This window comes from Coregonus clupeaformis, unplaced genomic scaffold (assembly GCF_020615455.1).
Source record: "Coregonus clupeaformis isolate EN_2021a unplaced genomic scaffold, ASM2061545v1 scaf0093, whole genome shotgun sequence".
Lineage (NCBI taxonomy): Eukaryota > Metazoa > Chordata > Actinopteri > Salmoniformes > Salmonidae > Coregonus > Coregonus clupeaformis.
This window is the reverse complement of record NW_025533548.1, coordinates 718,558-745,101: the sequence shown is the minus strand read 5'-3', so window position 1 is coordinate 745,101 and position 26,544 is coordinate 718,558. Positions and strand designations below refer to the sequence as shown.

The 26,544-nt window shown below is 43.2% G+C and overlaps 1 protein-coding gene and 1 long non-coding RNA gene across 3 annotated transcripts in view; both read left to right on the top strand.

Annotated features, from left to right (window-relative positions):
• Positions 1–2,644, top strand: LOC123483364. The gene is made up of 2 exons (XR_006658212.1): positions 1–35; positions 2,388–2,644. It is a non-coding gene; the product is annotated as an uncharacterized LOC123483364 (long non-coding RNA).
• A 4,291-nt stretch (positions 2,645–6,935) lies between these two features.
• LOC121570155 (polycomb protein suz12-A-like) overlaps positions 6,936–26,544 on the top strand; it is a 33,355-nt gene continuing 13,746 nt past the window's right edge. Inside the window, exons 1-14 of one of the 2 annotated variants that reach the window (XM_045213236.1) lie at positions 6,936–7,150; positions 7,453–7,642; positions 9,273–9,319; positions 9,635–9,699; positions 12,747–12,815; positions 13,134–13,183; positions 13,589–13,674; positions 13,851–14,094; positions 14,457–14,556; positions 15,046–15,151; positions 21,093–21,276; positions 23,744–23,835; positions 24,290–24,433; positions 24,793–24,950. In XM_045213236.1, the coding sequence (XP_045069171.1) occupies positions 7,594–7,642; positions 9,273–9,319; positions 9,635–9,699; positions 12,747–12,815; positions 13,134–13,183; positions 13,589–13,674; positions 13,851–14,094; positions 14,457–14,556; positions 15,046–15,151; positions 21,093–21,276; positions 23,744–23,835; positions 24,290–24,433; positions 24,793–24,950 (1,394 nt within the window). In that variant the 5' untranslated portion in view covers positions 6,936–7,150; positions 7,453–7,593. Of the gene's footprint in view, positions 7,643–9,272; positions 9,320–9,634; positions 9,700–12,746; positions 12,816–13,133; positions 13,184–13,588; positions 13,675–13,850; positions 14,095–14,456; positions 14,557–15,045; positions 15,152–21,092; positions 21,277–23,743; positions 23,836–24,289; positions 24,434–24,792; positions 24,951–26,544 lie in introns of both variants that reach the window. The other variant, XM_041881649.2, reaches the window with a different exon arrangement.

Genomic DNA, 26,544 nt, shown 5'->3' with positions numbered 1-26,544 from the left:
CTCTCCAGGAACAGGGTTGGGCAGTCCTGGTCTAGGTTAAATTTTTTACATGTTTCGATGTCGATGACACCTTAACGGTTTTCTCTGTATTTGTACGTCATAACATATATTTTGAAATCATGCTTTTATCATTGTTGGATCTGTTACCTGTCTTGACTATTATCATGATGTCACACTCTGGCTCTGGGGACTTTATATGTTGAGCCAGGGTGTGTAGATTCCGTGTGTTTATGTGCTGTGTTTTGAGTGTCTAGTTGTTCTATGTCTATGTTGGCCAGAGTGGCTCCCAATCAGAGGCAACGAGTGTCAGCTGTTGTGGGTTGTCTCTGATTGGGAGCCATATTTAAACTGTATGTTTTCCCTTGGGTGTTGTGGGTTTTTGTTCCGTGTTCGGTCATTGTCACCGTGGACTTCACGAGTCGTTTCTTGTTTTGTATCTTGTTTACGCTTTAACTAATTAAAGTATGTTTGTTCATCACGCTGCGCATTGGTCTCTCCCTGACGATCGTGACAGAAAAACCCACCGTAAAAGGACCAAGCAGCGTGTCCAGGAGCAGGCAGACTGGACATGGGAGGAAGCGCCAGGAAAGGAGATGGAGAGGCTGGCGATGGCCCAGGTGGGCAAATCGTGGTCCTGGGAAGACATGCTCGGGGGCAAGGGACCTTGGGGTAGGATTAAGGCCCTGGCGAGAGAGGAGCAGCGGCGTCAGCAGTGCCATCGTCGGAAGGACGAGAGGCACCCCCAATAATTTTTTAGGGGGGGGCACACGGCATGGGCGACTGGGCAGCAGGAGGCTGCCACAGGGCGAAATGGAAGACGAGGAGAGAAGGCCACCGGGTTACGGGAGGGAAGGGAAGGAAGTTGTAGAGGCACGGCGAGAGGTACTGAGGTGTATTGCCAGTCCGGTCCGGCCCGTTCCTGATCCCCGTTTAAGGCCAGTGGTGTGTGTTCCCAGTACGGTTCGGCCTGTTCCTGCTCCACGCACCAAGCCTACGGTGCGCGTCGCCAGCCCGGCCCGGCCTGTTCCTGCCACTCGCACCAAAGCTACGGTGCGCGTCGCCAGCCCGGCCCGGCCTGTTCCTGCCACTCGCACCAAAGCTACGGTCCGGCCCGTTCCTGATCCCCGTTCCTACCCTCAGCTCTCAGACTGAAGAGCCCCTCTCCAGCTACCCACCAAGCCAGGGGTGCGAGTCGTCAGTCCGGTGAGGCCCGTTCCGGCTCCACGCACCAAGCCAGGGGTGCGCATCGTCAGCCCGGTCCGGCCCGTTGCTGCTCCACGCACCAAGCCAGGGGTGCGCATCGTCAGTCCGGTGAGGCCCGTTCCGGCTCCACGCACCAAGTCAGGGGTGCGCATCGTCAGCCCGGTCCGGCCCGTTGCTGCTCCACGCACCAAGCCAGGGGTGCGCATCGTCAGCCCGGTCCGGTCCTTTTCTGCCTCACGCACCAAGCCAGGGGTGCGCGTCGTCAGTCCGGCACAACCCGTGCCTGGGTCACCGGTGCCTAATCAGGTACCGGTCAACTGCTCCACAACGGAGCTGAAGCTAACCGCTCCTGCTACGTCCAGTTCAGCTCCAGCCAGCGGGGCCAGACCGGACCAGGGGCGCTATGGGGGGATTATTGGAGGGTGGTGGGCAAGCCCGGAGCCAGAACCGCCGCCGAGGAGGAATGCCCACCCAGCCCTCCCCTGTTTTGCTCTGGTTGAGGCGCGGTCGCAGTCCGCGCCTTTAGGGGGGGGTACTGTCACACCCTGGTTCTGGGACTCTATATGTTGAGCCAGGGTGTGTTCATTCTATGTGTTGTATTTCTTTGTTGGGAGTTCTAGTTTGTTTATTTCTTTGTTGGCCTGAGTGACTCCCAATCAGAGGCAACGAGTGTCAGCTGTGGCTGGTTGTCTCTGATTGGGAGCCATATTTAAACTGTCGGTTTTCCCTTAGTGTTTGGGGGATCTTGTTCCAGTTGGTTGTGTTTAGACTTAGGACGTCACGGTATCGTTTGTTGTTTTGTATTTCGTGTGTGCACTTTAATTAAATAAAGTATGTTCGCTCAACACGCTGCGCCTTGGTCTACTCGATACGACGATCGTGACATTGGGATGGCGCCATGTACTCCTGGAATGTCCACAGATTGATATCGTCCATCCAGGTCAAAGATTCTTCTTCTCTTTGCCCTCTTGATTCGTATTCAGGGATTGAGAACGTCAGGAAGACTGCTACTTCCTTCTCTCTTTCTCTGTCATTATACAAGGCTATTTGCTCAGTTGTGCCCGTCCTCATTATGTTTGTGGGTCAGTCCATTCCTATTAGTACTGTACTCTTCACTTCCACATTGCTGATATATTCACTCCGTTTATTAGGTTCACCCATCTAGAAGCTTCCGGTTGGTCTAGGTTAACATTTTTACATGTTTCCATGTCGATGACACCTTAACGGTTTTCTCTGTATTTGTACGTCATAACATATATTTTGAAATCATGCTTTTATCATTGTTGGATCTGTTACCTGTCTTGACTATTATCATGACTGTTGGCCATTGTTGTCGACTCAAGCGCTACTGTGGGGATTTTGCTGAATCACTACCTGGTTGTGGTTTCTATGGGAACAAAAAGTATTAATGTCAGGTTAATAAATAATGTGATTAACTCTGCACTATTCTTTCCTCCTTACTGTATTTCAACTGTTAGCTTATGTACAAACTATGATATGATTTAGTCTACTGTTAGTTTATCGTGTACAAACTATGATTTGTAATTCCCTTGCAAGTTGGTTGCCATGCCAGTGGCCAAAGCTGCTTGTATATTCACTCCGTTTATTAGGTTCACCCATCTAGTAACGGGTCGGACCAACCTTTGCCTTCAGAACAGCCTGAATTATTCGGGGCGTGGATTCTACAAGGTGTGGCGTTCAAACGTTGCTCAATTGGTATCAAGGGACCTAACGTGTGCCAGGAAAACATTTCCCACACCATTTCGCCACCAGCCTGTGCCATTGACACCAGGCAGGATGGGGCCATGGACTCATGCTGCTTATGCTAAATCCGGACTCTGACATCAACAGGAACCAGGATTCATCGGACCAGGCGAAGGTTTTCCACTCCTCAATTGTCCAGTGTTGGTGATCGTGTGCCCACTGGAGACGGTTCTTCTTGTTTTTAGCTGATAGGAGTGGAACCCGGTGTGGTTGTCTGCTGCAATAGCCAATCCGTGACAAGGACCGTTCTGCACACCACTGTTGTACTGCGCCATTATTTGCCTGTTTGTGGCCTGCCTGTTAGCTTGCACGATTCTTGCCACTCTCCTTCGCCCTGTCTCATCAACGAGCTGTTTTCTCCCACAGGACTGCCGCTGACTGGATGTTTGTTTGTTGCACCATTCTCAGTAAACTCTAGACACTGTCGTGCGTGGAAAAACCCAGGAACAGAGAGAGAGTGCAGTGGGAATCACAAGAATCTTGACATCCGAAGTGTCGTGTTTTGAACTTCGTTAAGGGAGTAATCTCCGGGGTGTCGATGGAAGTTGAGGTGAAATACCTAAGGGAGAGAATAGCAGGTGTGGTTAGTGCCTGTCGCCTGACCAGAATGGTGAAAGGGAAAAAAGTATGTTGGTTCTTTTGTTTTTTGACAAAGAACACCTCCCTACCACAGGAGGTTGGTGGCACCTTAATTGGGGAGGATGGGCTCGTGGTAATGGCTGGGGCGGAATCGTATCAAACACATGGTTTGATGCCATTCCATTCGCTCCGTTCCAGTCGTTATTACGAGTTGTCCTCCCCTCAGCAGCCTCCACTGCTCCCTACACATTTAAAGCTAGGGTAAGGTAAGACCATTCCTCCCCAAAATGCTACAATGTAAAAACTGTAAAGGATTTGGCCATGTGACAAATGTGTGCAGACGAAAGATGTATACTGAAGATTGGAGTGAAGAAGGTCAGTGCTGTGATTGTGGTGGAGATCATGATCCAGAGTTCTTGGAGTGCCCTGTAAGGGTGAAGGAAGTTGAGCTGGTGAAAGTCAGGACGGTCCATCAGATCTCCTATGTGGAGGCAACCAAAAGTGTTGAGAAAGCAAGTGACAGTGTTGAAGATATGATCGCGGATGCAACACAATGCGTGTGACAAGCAAGAGAACCGGATACGCGGTGTGTTAAAAAGGTGGATTTTGTACCGTTTATTGCATCTGTTATTAACTGTATGGCACAAGTATCAAATAAATCGAAGAAGTTGGACATTGTGGCTGCAGCTGAAAAGTATCTGGGACTTCCCAGGCTCCTGAGTATGGATTGGATTTGGCGGTTTTGTTTTAACAGAATAAATAAAAGATGAGTTTTTTGGTAGTCCCCCCAACATGACAATGTTCCCCGCCTACTCGACCAATCAGACGAGGGAGTGTGATGACGCGACTGCCGGCTTACGGTTCGTGGGAAACGACCAATCAGGTGAGGGAGTGTGATGACGCGAATGCCGACCGGCTTGCAGGAGCAGAAAAGAGACCTGTATTTCTTTTATCCAGTGATCCATCAATGATTTGGTTATTTATTAGTTATAATAAAACCAACCGTTCTAAATGCAAAGTTGTAATCGGATGTCTTATTCAAACTCAGCTTGCAAGTTTATCATGATGTTTTCCCTTACTTGTCTTAAACCAAAATAGGTTTACTCCAATAGCTGCATTGTTTTTAAAATGGCATGTAGACAAACAAATTGATATCTTGATTTTAGATGTTTAAGTCCACAAGTAATCCACGAGTAAAATGTTCACCGTTTCACAGAAATGTTCACAGAAATTTCTATTTTTTAAATTGGCCGATTTAAGATGAAAATGTCCACCCTGGTACTTTTTTGGGGGGCATCTAGACACTTACTATAGTAATTTATTTATTTAACTTAACATAGCCTTGCAATCCATATTTCTGGTATTTTGTACCAGTTTCCAAAGGCATGGTCTTCAAGCTATGGAAGATGGCAAAACATTTAGTTAAAATAATAATTGTTTGGACTTACATGACACTTTTATAGACACCCAAGGCTCTTTATAGTGTAAGGGGAAACTCACCACCCTAACCCCACTTACATACTCTTTAATTGATTTGATTGGCCCATCCACCCCCCTCTTCGATGACAAAAGTAACTTTGTTTTCCTTTGGGTTTTTTTACAGATGTTTTGTGACATATACATTATTCATACACTTTATATACATGGTACTTTTATACAAAGTATTACATGATAGGAATACAGTTTGATATACACATTACACATAAAATGGTACTCATCCATAGTCAATAAGTCAAGGGGTATGAATAGTTTCTGAAGGCGCTTTGTGCCCACAACTTGAAATTGTAGGCTATAAAAATAAATAGAGTTGCACGCTCTATATACAAGCTCTGAGTAATGTATTGGGTAAACCACCAACGTTTCGGCATCACTGTGCCTTCTTGAAATGGAACACCATTTAATGGGAGACTTTTACTCTCCCAACTGAGTTTTTTTCCTGCCAAAAGATGTGCATCTGTTGAAGGTATGATATATAGCTCAGTTGGTAGAGCATGGCGCTTGCAACGCCAGGGTTGTGGGTTTGTTTCCCACGGGGGGCCAGTATGAAAATGTATGCACTCATTAACTGTAAGTCGCTCTGGATAAGAGCATCTGCTAAAATGTAAATGTTAGGAGTTTTTCATGTAGCATCACCTGAACAGTAGCTCAGCAGATGGAGTCAAGGGTGTAGCTCAGTTCGTAGTTGGTAGAGCATAGCGTTTGCAACGCCAGAGTTGTGGGTTCGTTTCCCACGGGGGGCCAGTATGAAAAAAATTAAAATAATAATGTATGCACTCACTAACTGTAAGTCGCTCTGGATAAGAGCGTCTGCTAAATGACTTAAATGTAAATGTATGTCTCAGGGACCAGAACCAGGGAATGGGGTCGAATCCCAGCGAAGGCATATTATTTAGAAATGTGTTTTATGTGACACCACACTTTCAGCACATTGTTGTTCAAACAATTATTTTTATTTAGTATAAGTATAAGATTATATCTTAAGCATCCTAAATAATGCCATAGATTCACCGTTTTTGACAGCAAAAACAGGGATTCACAGCTAAAAAGGGAAGTGTGATGGAAGGTGCCAACCTGTATGGTAACTGGTAGTAGGCTACTAAGACCAGCAACTTGCCACTGCGCCACAGAGATTTGATTAATATTGTGGAAAAAACGTCTATATGAACATCAAACGCTTTTCATTGCTGACCAGCAGATGTCATTAATGTGCATTGTGTTAAAAGTTTCGAGTAATTACATTTTTTTCGGCACAATTTGATGAAAGCCCCAAAGGCTTCAGAAAGCCTCGGTTTCCCATCACTGCTAGCTAGCTCATTTTAGATGAGAGTAGCAAAAGTTTGCTATTATCTAAAATAGAAAAGACAACTTAGCATTTTCCCAAAACTTTTGGCCTTTCTCAATGTTGTGAATTTTAGTGACGTTGCCAACTGGGACCTCGGGAAAAATCGCTTTGAACGGTCATCCAACCCGGAATTCCAAGTCGGAAACTCTGGCCTTTCTAGAGCTCCGACTTTCCGACCCAAAGATCACTGACATCATTTGACCTCGTTATTTTCCGAGTTCCCAGTAGCCTTGAAAGCACCATTGGGTCCTCAAACTTGAACTCCCGATTTGCCATTTCGAAAATTAGGCGTTTCCCGCGAAACGGAATATTCGTGATCACACTCCCTCGTCTGATTGGTTCCGTAGGCGGGCCTTCTGACTTTGTGGCTGTGGTAACTAGTGACGACTGCGCGTGAGCGGCAAAAGCTTCTCCACCGAACGTCATCCGCTGACCCGTGATGATTCGCACCAATCACAACTCTCACTTCTCTAAACAACGCCTCTGATTCGGCTAGGATCTGTGGGGGCGGTTGCTTTTAAGTCACTGTTTGAATTGTTGAGTTCAGGGAGTTTATGCCTATGTGGGCAAAAAAAAAAACGGTCAATTTGACTGTTCAGTAGATGCTCTCAGGAAAATTGCACTAAATGGTTCATTTGCGTAGAGTTTTGTAGCTTTATCAAGCCGACATAGCATTCTTTCGAACTCACCTTATTTGCTGTGATATCTACAGCATAACTAGCTAACGTTAGCTATTTGATGTTCAGCAGGAAACACAGCTAGGTGCTTGCTAACTTCTCTCATTTCGTGCATTTCCTTGCGATTTAATCGAATTTGTTTCTCTGACAAACTGTTTTCTAGCCAAGCAACAACTGTAGCTGACAAACAATGCATTGCTACAACAAGTCTAATGTTAATTCAATGAAATTGACAAGAAGAAGATAGCTGGCTAACACCGGCTGGCTAGCTTCAGCTTGCTCGTTGTTGGTGCTCTCTTTGTTTTGACAAAGGACCTGAGTTCTTATTTTTTTCATATTTGTAATACACCTGTGACGTTTTTTATTTCCTGGGCCATGGCTCCCCAGAAGCACGGTTCTTCTGGTGGCGGCAACAACGTATCGGGTCCCGTTGTGGGCTATTGTGGTACCGGTGGCGGCAGAGCGAACGGCAGTGTGTACGGCCACCAAACAACTGCAGTTGTGGTGCCCGCTGCCAAGAAACCGAAAATGGAACTGGTTCAAGCCGACCATGAGTTGTTCTTGCAGGCATTTGAAAGTGAGTTGCTGTCATTGTCGTCTTATAATGTTGTTGCATGATTAGTTATCTTTATATAGCTAGATTGCGTGTAAATACCAATCTACTATATAACAATCTCTATTTAATCTAGCCTATATAGAAGTGTCCCTTGTGATTGTGAGCCATCTTTATTTCAACAAAACTATAACCACATTTCACCAGAAAGACGTCATGTTAAAAGCATCTGACAACATGATCATTATACTGAGAAATCGGATCCTATTTTAAATTTGTAGCTAACTAGTTAATTTATTCTACCACGTGCTTGCTTACTTCCTCATCTGAAGAGATGACATGTGCCAGAACTACTTTAAGAAATGAGCATGTGCTGCCTTTGAAATATATTTTTGACAACTAATGTAACACACAAATATGTATAGGGTCATTTCCATGTAAAAGGACCGATGATCACCAACATGTGAAGAGTCTATATTTGTGAAAAATTAAGGTGTGTGTGTATATATACATTTTATACAACCATTTCCCATCCTAAAAATTAGGAATAGCAAAGGCTTTGATTTCTGGTCAAACAGATGGAAAAGGGGTCTTAGAGAACGTCTACCAGAAAAAGTCTTAAGGTATTAGAAATACATTAAAACACAATAATGTTGAAGTAAAGGCCCCTGCCAACTAATATCAACACTTATATTTAGTTTTGGAGAAATGTTTCTGCCTTCTGTAAGTTTAAGAAACATTGCCTTGTGCCTTGAAATTCCGTTACCAAAAACCCACATATCAATTAGTGTTTTTACTGACATACATTTTGTTTATGAATTATTAAGTGATTAAGACTCGAAATTCCGTTATCAAATCGGTAACAGAATTCCAGAAAAATCGGTCACGGAATTTATGCAATTGAATTGGCTACAATGGGAAATCAAAGTAGTCACAAACCACAGTTGGATTCACAAGTTTAGACAGCACAATAGAGTACAGTAAAGAGAAATATAGTTCTGTAGAGTTTAGTACAGTATACAGTAGAGCACACACGTTGAGTACACTATACTGTACTGTACTGAACTAAACTCTACTATACTATACAGAACTATACTGTACTGAACTTTACTGTACTGAACTATACTCTACTATACTGAACTATACTCTTCTGTACTTGTACTGAACTATACTGTACCGAACTATACTGTACAAAACTATACTCGACTGTACTGAACTGTACTGTACTCTACTGAACTATACTATACTGAACTATACTCTACTGTACTGAACTGTACTCTATTGTACTGAACTCTACTGTACGGAACCATACTCGACTGTACTGAACTGTACTGTACTATACTGAACTATACTCTACTGTACTGAACTGTACTCTATTGTACTGAACTCTACTGTACTGAACTCTACTGAACTATACTCTACTGTACTGAACTATACTCTACTTTACTGCACTGTACTCAACTGTACGAGAATAAGATTGTTGTCAATGTAAAGTAATTTACTGTAAGCTAATGAATGTTGAACCAGTGTCTGTTTCAGAGCCAACAATAATTGCCCCTCTAGGAGAAATAGTCTGTTGCCTAAGTATAATGTTATTGTCAATGTAATTTACTGTGAAGTTAATGAATGTTGAACCAGTCTATTGTGTTTCCAGAACCGACCCAGATCTACAGGTTTCTCAGAACCAGGAACTTGATAGCGGTACGTTGGAAGCCTTCTCAGCACCTGTCATTCTTTACTGTCTGTGGCCTCTAATGGTGTGCCTGTTTGAAGATGGTACAGATTTAATGTACCTCTAGAATAGCCTTCTGTTGAGCAGATAGACTACCTTGAACCAGCTGTAACATCGCTGGCTAATGATGTCTGTTTGAAGATGGTAAACATTTGATGCACTGCACAGTTCCACTAGATAGAAGTGCCTTCTTTTTGGCATTGACAACCTGTTGCGACATTTCTGTCAAGGTGCAGAAGATGCATGTGCAGATTTCTAATCGTTTTTCCTGTGTTGGTTTTCAGCCCATATTTTTGCACAGAACCCTCACCTACATGTCCCACAGAAACTCAAGAACAAACGGCAAAAGGTAAAAACCTGCATGAAGGTGTTGATTATAACTGTTGAATGTTTTTTAAAAAGTCCATTGATATGTTAGGCATTCTCAGCATACTGATGGACCCAGTTAGATGAGTCCCAGTCTTCAAATAGCTTACATGAGCAGCAGAATGAAAAACCTAAAGGTTTTAGTACTAAGATCTGTTTGTGTGTACCAGTGACATAATTACAGTGAACCCGACGACCCCAGAAACTGAAGAGTTGGTAGGGTTAAACCCTGTTGGATTACACCAGGGGAGAGTGTGTGTGGTTCAGTATGCTGTTATCTTAACACAGGGCCAACAGCCATGGGGCTGCATAGTGTAGGAGGGGGCAGCCCCTGCTGTTTCACTGAGTGACGTAATGTATACAGTTGAAGTCGGAAGTTTACATACACTTAGGTTGGAGTTATTTAAAACTCGTTTTTCAACCACTCCACACATTTCTTGTTAACAAACTATAGTTTTGGCAAGTCGGTTAGGACATCTACTTTGTGCATGACACAAGTAATTTTTCCAAAAATTGTTTACAGACAGATTATTTCACTTATAATTCACTGTATCACAATTCCAGTGGGTCAGAAGTTTACATACACTAAGTTGACTGTGCCTTTAAACAGCTTGGAAAATTCCAGAAAATTATGTCATGGCTTTAGAAGCTTCTGATAGGCTAATTGACATCATTTGAGTCAATTGGAGGTGTACCTGTGGATGTATTTCAAGGCATACCTTCAAACTCAGTGCCTCTTTGCTTGACATCATGGGAAAATCAAAAGAAATCAGCCAAGACCTCAGAAAATAAATTGTAGACCTCCACAAGTATGGTTCATCCTTGGGAGCAATTTCCAAACACCAGAAGGTACCACGTTCATCTGTACAAACAATAGTACGCAAGTATAAACACCATGGGACCACGCAGCCATCGTACCGCTCAGGAAGGAGATGCGTTCAGTCTCCTAGAGATTAACGTATTTAGGTGCAAATCAATCCCAGAACATTTACATTTTAGTCATTTAGCAGACGCTCTTATCCAGAGCGACTTAGTTAGTGAGTGCATACATATTTTTTCATATTGGCCCCCCGTGGGAATTGAACCCACAACCCTGGCGTTGCAAGCGCCATGCTCTACCAACTGAGCTACAGGGGATAACTACTCATTATTATTATTATTATTAGTAGTAGTAGATCTGTCAGTCACAATTTACCATAATGCATCATCACAGATTTGATGCTCTTGAAAACAGTGATCCCTGTGGGAATTGAAAACAACAACTGAAAAACAACTTTGTTGCTAGCACTGCACTCTTCCTAATTGAGCCACACAGGACCATTGTCTGCTGTAATGAGACGTTGTACGTGTTGGCTAATGACTATATCTTGCTCTATGTAAATTAGAAATGGTACGTTTAGTTATCTTAGCTGTTTTGCATATCGGTTGATTATAGTGATATCTGGGGCCCTGAGTTCTTCTTGATTCTAGTGATATCTAGAATCAAATGTTTTTCCCCTACGATGCGAAACGTATCCTACCGGCTGTATTTCTGCCCAACGTGAATGGCAATAGTGCAAGATATACATGAAAACATGAAATGACACCAGGAATCGATAGAACATCGCTCAAAAAACAAAATAACTTTCAAAATAGGTGAATCTATCCTTTAATTCTTTACACTCGTGGGAATTGGCCTATATGGATAGGGAGGCTAAATTGAAATGTTTCTTACAGAATAAATATGAAAAGTGTATGCATAACCATGGCAGAAATGGAAAGGGAACAGTTGGGAGGTTATGGGAAAATTATTAGACCAAAGTTGAGGACACAACAGTTCACCTGACACAAGACTAAATCCAAACATTACACTGCTGATTTTATGTGCATTTTACATGTACTTTTAGCCGTATTTGTTGATAATGAAATCTCAAATAGTCTGGATATATTCAGTAACATGATAATATTCCTGGGAAATGTGTTGTAGGTGCAACATAAGACAAACATTTTTAAAGGATTTGAGTGAGAGGACTAACTGGTGTCTCCAAGTGACCACACACCTCTCCAAAGTGTTCACAGTTCCTAACTAATTCTAATGCACTTTTATGACTCAAAGTCTTCAACTATAAGGTGTTTTTTTTAGCTCTCCTAGCTGTGCTGTTGAGGAACTAGAGCAAGGACACTTGTAGTTGTTTTGTTTGGAACACAGCCCTGCATCTCCGCCTTTACACAATTACTGTTGTTGTTTACGCAATCCAAATATTGGTCCATTATAAATCGCAATCTGGGTCAGGTGGGCATCATTTGAAAGCTTGTTCTATTGCCAACATGACTAGCTAAGTTATAAAATAGGATATTACGGTGTTAGGCTTTCACAAGGTAATTCAGGGAAACAGATCGTAATTTTGGAACGCATAGAAAGGTGTCATGAGTGCATTCAGGTGTGTGTGCCGAGGCTAATTTTCTTCACAGTAGACAAACCGGCTCGTTCTGTTCAGAACAACCCAGGGTATGACGCCATGTCATCTTGAACTTTACATCAAACATAGTGATCATAAACGTTGACACTGTATATTGCCCAATTAGCGGGAGGGATGGGGGCAACTTGTTGTCACATGCGGTGCTGAAGTTCAGAGCTCTGACGTCATGTATAGCATGTTACTGTACAGCCACTGTGTTCCAATTTAGATGCTTATCAGTGTCCACATCTGCCATTTTCAACCCGTATACGGGTACGAGTTTAAAGCCCTACACAGCCCAGTTTCTCCATTGGGTTGAATACATCCTCACTTTTTAAATGATATTTATCTGCATTTAATGGTGATGTGTGCTCTGATTCTCCCACTTGTGCACTCCCTGTCATGGTTTTAAAATCATTGGATGGTTTTAGGAGCACTGGGTGGGGCAGTATCCAACATGGTTAAATCCTTGACGGGGAGTATGCAAGACAAGTGCACACTTTGGGAGAAGTGTAGAGGAGGAGGTTCAAGCCTCAGAAGTGCAGTCTAAATCCCTGTTGCTATTAACCCTGAGGGTTCTCTGGGGGGTCAGGAAGTCCTCCAGGGTGGATCATCTGCTGTACAGAGTGGAGAAGAAGAGGGCTGAGCAGAAGGCACACAGGTAAACACACAGACCCGTTCACTATCTTCTGGTCTTTTTCCATTAGTCCACTGTTGATACGGTGATGATGTGGCAATGCTACACTTTGCTTCTTGAAAGTTCTAGGCCTATATCCTGAACTTGACCTTTGACATGCAAAAAATGTTGATGCTGTATCAATGGGTAAAATACCAAAATATCATTTGAGTGGATTATTCCTTGAACTCCAAAAGGTGCTTGATATCGATAGTCCCAAAAAAGCCATTCACACCTGAAAGAATCAGAACTAAGCTCTTTTTCGGGAACTCTTTGGTAACTCTTTCATAACTTTGTCCCCAGCCTGGCTTCACACCTACAACTCACCTTCACTGGGTTCTTTCATAAAGTCGGTAAGTGCAGGGATGGATAGTTGGTAAGTGTTTAACCTGATGTTTGCAGGGATGATAGATGGTAAGTGTTTAACCTGATGTTTGCAGGGATGATAGATGGTAAGTGTTTAACCTGATGTTTGCAGGGATGATAGTTGGTAAGTGTTTAACCTGATGTTTGCAGGGATGATAGTTGGTAAGTGTTTAACCTGATGTTTGCAGGGATGATAGTTGGTAAGTGTTGAACCTGATGTTTGCAGGGATGATAGTTGGTAAGTGTTTAACCTGATGTTTGCAGGGATGATAGTGGGTAAGTGTTGAACCTGATGTTTGCAGGGAGGATGGAAAATATACATTTCATCAGATACCAAATGCACGTTATTAGTTTAAATCCTGATTGTTAATGTCTTCTTATTCCCTCTACAGAGAAGTCGTCAGTAGACTCAGAGAATAAGCAGAACTCTGTTTCTCTAGAGGTGCTGCTGGTTAAAGTCTGTCACAAGAAGAGGAAGGTAAGAGAGTGTGTGTGAGCATCTGCTAAATGAGTCAAATGTAAATGTGTGTGTGTGTGTGTGTGCATCTTCTCTCCTTTTACCTCTCTTTCTCTCTCTCATCCTCTCTTTTTCTCTCTCCTCTTTCATCCCTCTCTCTTGTACACATTTCCACTCCCCGTTCTCTCCCCCTCTAGGATGTGAGCTGTCCAGTGAAGCAGGTTCCTACAGGGAAGAAGCAGGTGCCTCTGAACCCAGACAGCAGCGCTCCCAGCAGTCAGGCCAAGCCAGGCTCCTGTCCTTCTCTGGTGGTGTCCAGTAGTGAGTTTGAAGCCAGCAACGTCCATACGGTCAAGTCCTACTCCCTGTTGTTCAGAGTGTCAGGACCAGGCAGGACACAGCACAATGGACTGGTCAAGGGACAGACCAATGAGAACATAGGTAGGCTTAGTGCTGGAGGTAGTCACTACGTGTGTGTGTGTGTGTGTGTGTTAACCCCAGCCTTGTATTGTTACAGAGGATGTGTGTGTGTGTGTTAACCCCAGTCTTGTATTGTTACAGAGGATGTGTGTGTGTGTGTTAACCCCAGTCTTGTATTGTTACAGAGGATGTGTGTGTGTGTGTGTGTTAACCCCAGCCTTGTATTGTTACAGAGGATGTGTGTGTGTGTGTGTGTGTGTGTTAACCCCAGCCTTGTATTGTTACAGAGGATGTGTGTGTGTGTTAACCCCAGCCTTGTATTGTTACAGAGGATGTGTGTGTGTGTGTGTGTGTGTGTTAACCCCAGCCTTGTATTGTTACAGAGGATGTGTGTAACAGGAAGAAGAGAAGCTCCACCGTCAGAGAAGAAGAAGTGGGAGAAACAACGTTCGTAGCTCAGATGACTGTGTTTGATAAGAACAGGTACACACACACAGTCCTCTAACCCTAAAATAGCCTTTTACAAGTGAGGACCGGCAGAATGTCCTCACTTCTCTGAATTGTAGTTGGTTTACTATTCTTGGACTTCAGGTACTCACCAGTATAGTACATTATGTTCACACACACTCTCACACACACAGGGTTGTGTTCTTTTGTTATTTCTCTCTCACTCTCTCTTTCTCATTCTCTCTCTCTCTCATACGCTGCACACCTCTCTGGTAGACTGTGGGCTTGTTCCACCTCTCTGGTAGACTGTGGGCTTGTTCCACCTCTCTGGTAGACTGTGGGCTTGTTCCACCTCTCTGGTAGACTGTGGGCTTGTTCCACATCAACTGCATTGCAGTTGACAATCTAGAAATCACCTTGCTTCACAAAAAACAACTCATTATTTGTCAGTCAGTCACGATTTGCCCACTTGGCATCACTGATTTTAAGCTCTCGAAGACGGCCAATGTCCCTCTGTCTTTTCAGGCGTCTCCAGTTGTTAGATGGGGAGTATGAGGTGTCTATGCAGCAGATGGAGGACTGTCCTGTCAACAAGAAGAGAGCCACCTGGGAAACAAACCTGGATGGAAAGGTACATGTGTTGGTTGACAGGTGTGTGTGTTGTCACGATACCAGAATTGAGACTTTGATACCAGGTTTAGTGTCATGATACTCGATACCAAAACGATACCACAGCAAAAAAATAAGGTATATTAGCCAAAGTCACAGAATGGCCCTTGATCCAGACTGAGAAACCCAGCTACTACTCTGATCAATAGTTGGGCATCTTATAAGTTCAATATCCTTACATTTGAAATGGGGATGAGACAAATATACAATGTTTAAACAGACATTTAAAAAAATCGTTTAAACGATGAATCATAAAATGATGTGAATTCACAATTAAAAAATGGTCCTGCGTATGATGGCAATGCAGTTTAATATACGCACGCCTGGCTACCTACCAGACGACCGTCACTAGTTGCCACAGTCATAAACCCTGCCAATTTCTACAATTTATCTTCTTAAAATGTGATTTTAAACCTTACCTTAACCACACTGCTAACCTTATGCCTAACCCTAACCTTAAATGAAGGCCAAAAAGCACATTTTTTTTGTTTTCATTTACTTTTACGATATATCCAAATTTGACTTTGTGGCTGTGCTATCTAGTGGAGCCCCTACCAGACGGATCACCTCTTACTACAGATGTTCCACATAAATATTCTGCGGTTGGTGTTTTCTGTAATGATTTAAGTGACCGTTGTGCTGTTGTTGCTGTTAGAAATACTAAGGTACCCAAAACAAACCCACGCTTTATTCGTAAGAGAAAGTTTGAGTTTTAATGAGCAGGCTTTCTTTCATGATTTGTTTTATTTTGACTGGAGCAAGATTGAGCTTATTCCTGATGTGGAAACTGCCTTGAAGTTCTTTCATGATAGTTCTTCCCAAATAGTAAACAAACATGCCCCATTCCGCAGGTTCAGAGTTAAAGGGCGGGATATAATCCATGGTTTTCTTCTGAGCTGTCCTGTATTATTCACAAACGTAATCTAGCCTGGGCTAAAGCAAGAAAATCATGTTCTGATGCTGATTGGCTTTTTTTTAGGCAGCTACGAAACAAGTGTTCTTCTCTTCTCAGGAAGGCCAAGTCTGAATATTTTATGTCTGTTACTGCTGATAACCTGAATGACCCTAGAAAGTTTTGGAAGGCTATTAAGTCTGTCTGGTAACAGTAATGTTAATGAATTTCCATCATGTGTATTGAAGGACTCTGTTGCTGTATATGAGAACTGAAATGCTGAATTGTTTCAATGAGGACTTTGTATCATCTGGTAGGCTGTTTGATTCAGTATCTTCTGTCTCTGTACAACCTTGTGTGGATGAGCTGGTCAAACTTGTAGCTTTTTGCCATTCTCAGTGCATGAGGTACATACAGTGAGGGGGGGGGAAAGTATTGCTGATTTTGTACGTTTGCCCACTGACAAATACATTATCAATCTATAATTTGAATGGTAGGTTTATTTGAACAGTGAGAGACAGAATAACCACAAAAAAATCCAGAAAAACGCATGTCAAAAATGTTATAAATTGATTTACATTTTAATGAGGGAAATAAGTATTTGACCCCCTCTCAATCAGAAAGATTTTCTGGCTCCCAGGTGTCTTTTATACAGGCAACGAGCTGAGATTAGGAGCACACTCTTAAAGGGAGTGCTCCTAATCTCAGTTTCTACCTGTATAAAAGAGACCTGTCCACAGAAGCAATCAATCAGATTCCAAACTCTCCACCATGTCCAAGACCAAAGAGCTTTCCAAGGATGTCAGGGACAAGATTGTAGACCTACACAAAGCTGGAATGGGCTACAAGACCATCGCCAAGCAGCTTGGTGAGAAGGTGACAAGTTGGTGCGATTATTCGCAAATGGAAGAAACACAAAATAACTGTCAATCTCCCTCTGCCTGGGGCTCCATGCAAGATCTCACCTTGTGGAGTTGAAATGATCATGAGAACGGTGAGGAATCAGCCCAGAACTACACGGGAGGATCTTGTCAATGATCTCAAGGCAGCTGGGACCATAGTCACCAAGAAAACAATTGGTAACACACTACGCCGTGAAGGACTGAAATCCTGCAGCGCCCGCAAGGTCCCCCTGCTCAAGAAAGCACATATACATGCCCGTCTGAAGTTTGCCAATGAACATCTGAATGATTCAGAGGAGAACTGGGTGAAAGTGTTGTGGTCAGATGAGACCAAAATGGAGCTCTTTGGCATCAACTCGCCTCGCCGTGTTTGAAGGAGGAGGAATGCTGCCTATGACCCCAAGAACACCATCCCCACCGTCAAACATGGAGGTGGAAACAGTATGCTTTGGGGGTGTTTTTCTGCTAAGGGGACAGGACAACTTCACCGCATCAACGGGACGATGGACGGGGCCATGTACCGTCAAATCTTGGGTGACAACGTCCTTCCCTCAGCCAGGGCATTGAAAATGGGTCGTGGATGGGTATTCCAGCATGACAATGACCCAAAACACACGGCCAAGGCAACAAAGGAGTGGCTCAAGAAGAAGCACATTAAGGTCCTGGAGTGGCCTAGCCAGTCTCCAGACCTTAATCCCATAGAAAATCTGTGGAGGGAGCTGAAGGTTCGAGTTGCCAAACGTTAGCCTCAACCTTAATGACTTGGAGAAGCTCTGCAAAGAGGAGTGGGACAAAATCCCTCCTGAGATGTGTGCAAACCTGGTGGCCAACTACAAGAAACATCTGACCTCTGATTGCCAACAAGGGTTTTGCCACCAAGTACTAAGTCATGTTTTGCAGAGGGGTCAAATACTTATTTCCCTCATTAAAATGCAAATATATAACATTTTTGACATGCGTTTTTCTGGATTTTTTGTTGTTGTTGTTATTCTGTCTCTTACTGTTCAAATAAACCTACCATTAAAATTATAGACTGATCATGTCTTTGTCAGTGGGCAAACGTACAAAATCAGCAGGAGATCAAATACTTTTTTCCCTCACTGTAAAGCCCTGAAATCCTTAGATCAGAGAGAGCCTGCAGGTCCTGATCTTCTTGATCCCTGCTTTTTAAAACTGGCAGCTGATTTCATAGCTGAACCACTTACATATCTGTTCAATCTAACCCTGGAATGTAATGAAATTCCAAGGATCTGGAAATCTGCATTTGTCCTACCAATTTTAAAAGGGGGAGATCCAACTCTTTTAAGTAATTATAGGCCAATCTCAAAGCTGTCACCCCTAGTTAAAAAATACTTGAAATCCTTGTTAGAGAACAGCTAAAACAGTATATAAAAACGAACTCTATTTTATCAATGTACCAATCGGGCTTCAGGAAAAAGCATAGCACAATTACAGCAGCCATGAAGGTTTTAAATGATATCACTGAAGCCCTTGACAAAAAACAGCACTGTCTCTCACTTTTTATTGATCTCTCTAAGGCTTTTGATACAGTTGATCATGCTATACTGAGGCAGAGATTGTCGAGTGTAGGTCTTTCGGCGCATGCAGTTGCATGGTTTGCTCACTATCTGTCTGATAGAACTCAGTGCACTCAATTTGATGGGCTCAGCTCTGTTAAATTGTCTGTCTGTAATGGTGTGCCCCAGGGCTCTGTACTTGGTCCCCTCTTATTCACTATTTATATAAATAATTTAGACAAAAATGTGCAAAATGCGCAACTTAACTTTTATGCTGATGATACTGTTATTTATTGTTGTGCCTCGTCTCTCACTAAAGCTTTCCAGAACTTGCAAACTGCTTTTTATACTGTTCAACATACCTTGTGTCAGTTGAAGCTTATCCTCAATGCTGACACAACTAAACTAATGGTGTTTTCTAAAGCAAGAAACAGACCTCTGAACCTTTCACCTATTACTACATGTCAGGGCAATGAGATTGAGGTTGTAACCGCATATAAATATTTTGGAATTTTAATTGATGACAGCCTCTCTTTTTAAATTGCATATTCAACAACTTACAACAAAATTGAAGTTGGGATTCTATTTTAGGAATAAGGCCTGTTTTTCTTTTGAAGCCAGGAGGAGGCTAGTATTGGCTACATTTATGCCTATACTAGACTATGGAGATATTTTATAGATGAATGCTTCCGCTCAGTGTTTGAGATCAATTGACACACTTTATCATGGAGTATTGAGATTTATTTTAAACTGCAAAACCCTTACGCACCATTGCACTTTATATACCAGGGTTGGCTGTCTTTCTCTAGTCACTCGTAGGCTCAGTCACTGGTATACTTTTATTTACAAAGCCATTTTGGGTTTACTACCATTTTATCTGGGCATTTTTATTCTTCAGAAATGTGGTGGGTACTTTATCCTGCTAACTGTTCCAAATGTCCGAACTGAATTTGGTAAAAGGGCTTTTATGTACTCTGCGCCATCGGCTTGGAACGCTTTACAACATACTTTTAAACTGGAAGAACTTGTCCCGATTGGTGTTTTTAAATCATTGATGAAGGATTTTGAGGCCGATTCCTTGACCTGTCAATGTTTTTAAATCGCTGTTTTATGATTTTGTTATACTCCTGTGATTTCTATGGATGTTTACTAGATTACTTTTAGTTTTTCATGTTGTCTGTCTGTAATTGTGTAATGACTTGGTGCTGCCTATCTTGGCCAGGACTCTCTTGAAAAACAGATTTCAAATCTCAATGAGCCCTTCCTGGTTAAATAAAGGTAAAATAAAAACATTAATGTGATGGCTCGTTGCAGTGACGTATGACAGCGTGTTCATAGACGTCCCAAAGACGTGTTGTTCACGCCACGTATGGCGTTTGAGAGCTCGCACTTTGTACTTGCAGAGCAGTCATTGTACAATTTCTCTATCCGGGCCGTCAAGGTTTTTCGACATGGCATCTTGTAGTCTGGTTCTAGACATGCCATCAGGGTACTGAAGCCGACATCCTCTACAATTTGACCATGGCTGTATATCAACTGTAATCAGTGCTGTGATTTTTTTTGTTTTTTTTCTCACACCGTCCCTTATAGCACTGCTGCCAGCAACGGTTGGGTCGTCCCTTTCAGCATTGCACCTGTACTGCCACTGTAGCTCCATTCCACCTCGCAAAGTTTGCATTTCACCACCTTATCATTTAACTTGTCAAAGTATTGCCATACAGGTCTTTGCTGCTGTCACTTCCCTGTCACACTCTCTGCCATTTTCCCAACTGTTAAGGACGATGACGTGCAGTGCTTTATATCCGTGGCAAATCAGTTGAAAGATGCATATATTGTTGCGTTAGGTATTTGTTTAATTAAAATGTTTCCCGTCATGATGAGGATCGGGACCTGTTAGTGGTAGTTTTGTGATAACTGCACTCTGATTTCCCCCGTCGGAGCCCTCAGTTCGCTGACGGAATAAATCTTTGGCTGAGGGAGAGACGTGAGGGAGACTATTAAGCGAATGAAGTGTTTGGTGGCAATCAGCATTAAAATCAGCATGTTTTGCGTTATGGTTTGTATGTTATCACAGACAAAGTACTAGGGGTAGTTAATTGATGTTAGCTTCAGCTGTCAGCTAGCAAGGGAAGTTAACCTACAAAACTGGAAGCTACCGGTATCTTCTTGCAAGTTATTCTAGACTGTATGGACATTTGTTTTGCCAATAGTAATTAACAGTTTCAACATTTCTACACGCTGTGTCGCATTATTCAAGTGTGTTAACTTCTGTGCAGCATGATGCAGCCCAGACTCCCAGTGCAGGCACGGTGCACTCCGTGGGGCACATCGGCTGCGCTCGTAGACAGATTTGACAGAAGTACTGAAAATAACAAAAATTCTAGTACCGAACCATTGTTCATGTTCTAGTATCGAAAAAGTACAGAAGTTTTGTATACTGTGCAACACTAGTGTGTGTGTGTGAGAGATGGCTCCTCCTAGGCCCCTGGTCTTCCCCTCTGAACAGACATCAAGAGAGCACCACTTTTCTCTCCTCTCTTCCCTTTACTCATGTATTTGTCTCTCTCTCTCTCCCTCCCCTCTTTCCTGTAGCGCCTCCCTTCGTTTGAGACGTTCTCCCAGGGTCCTACTCTCCAGTTCACGCTGCGTTGGACAAGCGAGCCCAGTGATAGGTCGACGGCCCCCGTGGCCAAACCCCTCGCCATGCGGAACGCTGACGCTAGCAGCCTGACCTCCGACCTTAGGCCCTGCTCCCTCAGACCCACTCAGACCATAGGTGAGACACGGGCCGGACGACACACACACACACACAGACAGACAGACTGTTGTAATCTGTAGAAGCTCACTAAATGGTGTCAACTTAAAGGGACACTTTAACATATACCATGTTTTAAAGGAATACTTCGGAGTCAATTGAACTCGTGGATACCATCTTTATGTCTCTGCGTCCAGTAAGAGGTAGTTTCGCGAGCCAATGCAAGTCTATGGTATCTGCTAGAAAATGCTAGTTAGCAATTGCGCTAGCGATAGTTAGCAACTTCGTTCATACTGGACACCCGAGACATAAAAATAGTATCCACAAGTTCATCTGATTCTGGGGAAGTAGATAAAGGGCCTCATTGACAAAATATTGAAGTATCCCTTTAAACGTGGTATACGTTAAAGTATCCCTTTAACATTTACATTTACATTTACGTCATTTAGCAGACGCTCTTATCCAGAGCGACTTACATGAGCAATTAGGGTTAAGTGCCTTGCTCAAGGGCACATCGACAGATTTTTCACCTAGTCGGCTCGGGGATTAGAACCAGCCACCTTTCGGTTACTGGCACAATGCTCTTAACCACTAAGCTACCTGCCGCCCCACTTTAAACGTGGTATACGTTAAAGTATCCCTTTAAACGTGGTATACGTTAAAGTATCCCTTTAAACGTGGTATACGTTAAAGTATCCCTTTAAACGTGGTATACGTTAAAGTATCCCTTTAAACGTGGTATACGTCAAAGTATCCCTTTAAACGTGGTATACGTCAAAGTATCCCTTTAAATGTGGTATATGTTAAAGTATCCCTTTAAACGTGGTATACAGTGAGGGGAAAAAAGTATTTGATCCCCTGCTGATTTTGTACATTTGCCCATTGACAAAGAAATGATCAGTCTATAATTTTAATGGTAGGTTTATTTGAACAGTGAGAGACAGAATAAAAACAAAAAAATCCAGAAAAACGCATGTCAAAAATGTTATAAATTGATTTGCATTTTTTATGAGGGAAATACGTATTTGACCCCCTCTCAATCAGAAAGATTTATGGCTCCCAGGTGTCTTTTATACAGGTAACGAGCTGAGATTAGGAGCACACTCTTAAAGGGAGTGCTCCTAATCTCAGCTTGTTACCTGTATAAAAGACACCTGTCCACAGAAGCAATCAATCAATCAGATTCCAAACTCTCCACCATGGCCAAGACCAAAGAGCTCTCCAAGGATGTCAGGGACAAGATTTTAGACCTACACAAGGCTGGAATGGGCTACAAGACCATTGCCAAGCAGCTTGGTGAGAAGGTGACAACAGTTGGTGTGATTATTCGCAAATGGAAGAAACACAAAATAACTGTCAATCTCCCTCGGCCTGGGGCTCCATGCAAGATCTCACCTCGTGGAGTTGCAATGATCATGAGAACGGTGAGGAATCAGCCCAGAACTACACGGGAGGATCTTGTCAATGATCTCAAGGCAGCTGGGACCATGGTCACCAAGAAAACAATTGGTAACACACTACGCCGTGAAAGACTGAAATCCTGCAGCGCCCGCAAGGTCCCCCTGCTCAAGAAAGCACATATACAGGGCCGTCTGAAGTTTGCCAATGAACATCTGAATGATTCAGAGGAGAACTGGGTGAAAGTGTTGTGGTCAGATGAGACCAAAATGGAGCTCTTTGGCATCAACTCGCCTCGCCGTGTTTGAAGGAGGAGGAATGCTGCCTATGACCCCAAGAACACCATCCCCACCGTCAAACATGGAGGTGGAAACAGTATGCTTTGGGGGTGTTTTTCTGCTAAGGGGACAGGACAACTTCACCGCATCAACGGGACGATGGACGGGGCCATGTACCGTCAAATCTTGGGTGACAACGTCCTTCCCTCAGCCAGGGCATTGAAAATGGGTCGTGGATGGGTATTCCAGCATGACAATGACCCAAAACACACGGCCAAGGCAACAAAGGAGTGGCTCAAGAAGAAGCACATTAAGGTCCTGGAGTGGCCTAGCCAGTCTCCAGACCTTAATCCCATAGAAAATCTGTGGAGGGAGCTGAAGGTTCGAGTTGCCAAACGTCAGCCTCGAAACCTTAATGACTTGGAGAAGATCTGCAAAGAGGAGTGGGACAAAATCCCTCCTGAGATATGTGCAAACTAGTGGCCAACTACAAGAAACGTCTGACCTCTGTGATTGCCAACAAGGGTTTTGCCACCAAGTACTAAGTCATGTTTTGCAGAGGGGTCAAATACTTATTTCCCTCATTAAAATGCAAATCAATTTAACATTTTTGACATGCGTTTTTCTGGATTTTTTTGTTGTTATTCTGTCTCACTGTTCAAATAAACCTGCCATTTAAAATTATAGACTGATAATTTCTTTGTCAGTGGGCAAATGTACAAAATCAGCAGGGGATCAAATACTTTTTTCCCTCACTGTATGTTAAAGTATCCCTTTTAAACATGGTAGATGTTTCCTCCCTCTCTCTGTAGCTGTTAAAGACTCCTTCAGCAGTACAGACTTTCAGATGAGACGGGAACACACACTTGTGGAACCAAGAGACAATCTACGCATATTCTACCAGGTGAGAGAGAGACACATACACACACTTCTATTCTTGACTTTTGTGAAGATTGTATTGTGCGGTCCATATCTGAATCACAGCTGTGTTGTGCTTGTCTTTTGTTCTCTTGTTATGTGTCTGTCTGACTGGGAGTGGATGGTATTAGAGACCTGGCCCTCTATAACAGGTCTGACTGGGAGTGGATGGTATTAGAGACCTGGCCCTTTATAACAGGTCTGACTGGGAGTGGATGGTATTAGAGACCTGGCCCTTTAACAGGTCTGACTGGGAGTGGATGGTATTAGAGACCTGGCCCTTTAACAGGTCTGACAATAGGGAAGAGGGTACCATTTGGGACGGTGTATTTTAGACTTGGCTGTCTATGATGGGGAATTTCTTAGTTTCTACTGACTCCTACCCTTTTCTGTGGGATTACATACTCGCTCTCCCCTCTCCCTCTCTCCACCCCCCCCAGTTCCTGTATAACCACAACACACAGCAGCAGACCGAGGCAAGGGATGACCTCCACTGTCCCTGGTGCACTCTGAACTGTAGAAGACTCTACAGTCTCCTCAAACACCTCAAACTGGCCCACAGCAGATTCATCTTCAACTACATGGTGAGAGAGAGACTGTGTGTGTGTTTCTGGTGCACTCTGAACTGTAGAAGACTCTACAGTCTCCTCAAACTGGCCCACAGCAGATTCATCTTCAACTATGACTGCATTTAGACAGGCAGCCCAATTCTGATCTTTTGCCAATAATTGGGCTGCCTGTGTAAAGAGCCGAGGAGTTGAGAGAGGCCAGGGGTTAGGTTGGGGGTGGTAGGGTGTGTGTACTGTAAGGAGCTCTACATATTGCGGGCCGAATAAGGGCTAGTTATTACAAAATATATAGGTCCATTGTGATTTTAACATTTTTTTTAATGACTTCCCGTTCTCTCTCCTCTCCTCTTCTCCCTCCTCCCCTCCCTCTCCAGCCCCACCCTAAGGGAGCGAGGATAGACGTGTCTATTAATGAGCATTATGACGGGGCGTACGCTGGTAATCCTCAGGATATTCACAGTCAGCCTGGCTTCGCCTTCAGCAGGAACGGACCCGTCAAGAGAACCCCTGTCACACACATCCTCGTCTGCAGGTAACTGGGTACACACACACACACACACGTACGTGTCAGACACACACCGACACATCCTCGTCTGCAGGTAACTGGGTACACACACACACACACACACGTACGTGTCAGACACACACCGACACATCCTCGTCTGCAGGTAACACACACCCCTATAGTTGAAGAGGCCAATTCAACTTGAAGTCCAGGTATCAGACAAAGGGCCCTATCAGATATGTATGTAGTTGGTTCTGTATATTAGCTAATATACATGGGTTCTAACTAGGCAGAGTTGCAAAGAAAAAGCCATATCTCAGACTGGCCAATAAAGATAAAAGATTAAGATGGGCAAAAGAACACAAGACACTGGACTTTTTCTTTGCAACTCTGTCTAGAAGGTCAGCATCCCGGAGTCGCCTCTTCACTGTTGACGTTGAGACTGGTGTTTTGCGGGTACTATTTAATGAAGCTGCCAGTTGAGGACCTGTGAGGCATCTGTTTCTCAAACTAGACACTCTAATGTATTTGTCCTCTTGCTCAGTTGTGCACCGGGGCCTCCCACTCCTCTTTCTATTCTGGTTAGAGACAGTTTGCGCTGTTCTGTGAAGGGGGTAGTACACAGCGTTGTACGAGATCTTCAGTTTCTTGGCAATTTCTCTCATGGAATAGCCTTCATTTCTCAGAACAAGAATAGACTGACGAGTTTCAGAAGAAAGTTCTTTGTTTCTGGCCATTTTGAGCCTGTAATCTAACCCACAATTGCTGATGCTCCAGATACTCAACTAGTCTCAAGAAGGCCAGTTGTATTGCTTCTTTAATCAGCACAACCGTTTTCAGCTGTGCTAACATAATTGCAAAAGGGTTTTCTAATGATCAATTAGCCTTTTAAAATGATAAACTTGGATTAGCAAACATAATGTGCCATTGGAACACAGGACTGATGGTTGCTAGAAAGCCTGAACGCAAGATGAGTCACACAGTGGAGGAATGTATTGCCTGTAGCCTAATGTAACTGGTAAGCTGTAAGTAGCACTTCACTTTTTAATATGGACAACGGCTGTGATGATTTTTCAACAATATTTACAACATATTGACACAATTACAATCTTTTATAGAATATTAATCTAATTTAATCAATTATAGGTGGAAGAATTGTATTTAATTAACATTTAGCAAGCCAGCAGCAGATGAAACAAAGTGAATTCTCTCCTCCGTCTCTCCCCGGTTCTGGTTTGCCATCTATCTTGCTACCTTTACTAGCCCATACCAGTGACAAACTTAGCTATGTTATCGACATATACAGTGGGGAAAAAAAGTATTTAGTCAGCCACCAATTGTGCAAGTTCTCCCACTTAAAAAGATGAGAGAGGCCTGTAATTTTCATCATAGGTACACGTCAACTATGACAGACAAATTGAGGAAAAAAATCCAGAAAATCACATTGTAGGATTTTTAATGAATTTATTTGCAAATTATGGTGGAAAATAAGTATTTGGTCACATACAAACAAGCAAGATTTCTGGCTCTCACAGACCTGTAACTTCTTCTTTAAGAGGCTCCTCTGTCCTCCACTCGTTACCTGTATTAATGGCACCTGTTTGAACTTGTTATCAGTATA